At 60.9% G+C, this 837-nt stretch overlaps 1 protein-coding gene across 2 annotated transcripts in view; it reads left to right on the plus strand.

Moving 5' to 3' along the window:
• The first annotated feature begins 468 nt into the window (after positions 1 to 468).
• CHMP7 (charged multivesicular body protein 7) overlaps positions 469 to 837 on the plus strand; it is a 13,957-nt gene continuing 13,588 nt past the window's right edge. The window contains exon 1 of one of the 2 annotated variants that reach the window (XM_021715270.1): positions 469 to 672. In XM_021715270.1, the coding sequence (XP_021570945.1) occupies positions 623 to 672 (50 nt within the window). In that variant the 5' untranslated portion in view covers positions 469 to 622. Of the gene's footprint in view, position 837 lies in introns of both variants that reach the window. The other variant, XM_008063560.2, reaches the window with a different exon arrangement.

An 837-nucleotide genomic window follows, 5' to 3' on the forward strand; every position in this document is an offset into this window, starting at 1 on the left:
GGCGACAGAGTGAGACTCCAACTCAAAAAACAAACAAACAAACAAACAAACAAACAAAAAGTCTAAAGTAAGGACTCTGGTCTAGGAGCTGTGACCCGAGATCCAAGGATCTATTAGGGGAGTCCTGGCACCACGGGCGCCCCTTAGCGGGTACTCTCCAGTTCCACTATCTGAAATCACAAGTAAGAAGTGAAACCTCTTGCCTCTCTGCAACACACCGCAAACTCTATGATTCTGAAGGGGCGCAACACGCATCCACCCCGGCGCATGCGCAAAGCCCTTTTTTTTCCCCCGCACAAAGACCGTGGGAGGAGGGGTCGGCGCAAGCGCTCTGTGTCGCCCTGAAACGTCATCACCCCGCCTCCTGTCAAAGGAAAGCGAAGGGCGACGCATGCGCCGTGGCGATTTGTAGGACTTATTTCATGCGGCGGTGACGTGTGACCGAGAAGGAGGTGGCCAAGGAACGGAAGCCGGGAGGGAACTAGGGCGGAAGGGGATCACCGCCAGGGTTGTGTTCGGAGCCTCGCCGGGGCTGGGGTTCCGATGTGGTCCCCAGAGCGGGAGGCCGAGGCCCCGGCCGGGGGAGAGCCGGCGGGCCTACTGCCCCCCGAGTGGGAGGAGGATGAGGAGCGCATGTCCTTCCTGTTCTCCGCCTTCAAGAGGAGTCGCGAGGTGAACAGCACCGACTGGGACAGCAAGATGGGCTTCTGGGCGCCGTTGGTGCTGAGCCACAGCCGCCGCCAGGGGGTGGTGCGCCTGCGTCTGCGGGACTTGCAAGAGGCCTTTCAGCGCAAGGGTAGCGTCCCGCTGGGGCTGGCCACGGTGCTGCAGGACCTG

The sequence above is a fragment of the Carlito syrichta genome, unplaced genomic scaffold (genome assembly GCF_000164805.1).
Source record: "Carlito syrichta isolate Samal-C Ts95f unplaced genomic scaffold, Tarsius_syrichta-2.0.1 Scaffold306946, whole genome shotgun sequence".
Taxonomy (NCBI): domain Eukaryota; kingdom Metazoa; phylum Chordata; class Mammalia; order Primates; family Tarsiidae; genus Carlito; species Carlito syrichta.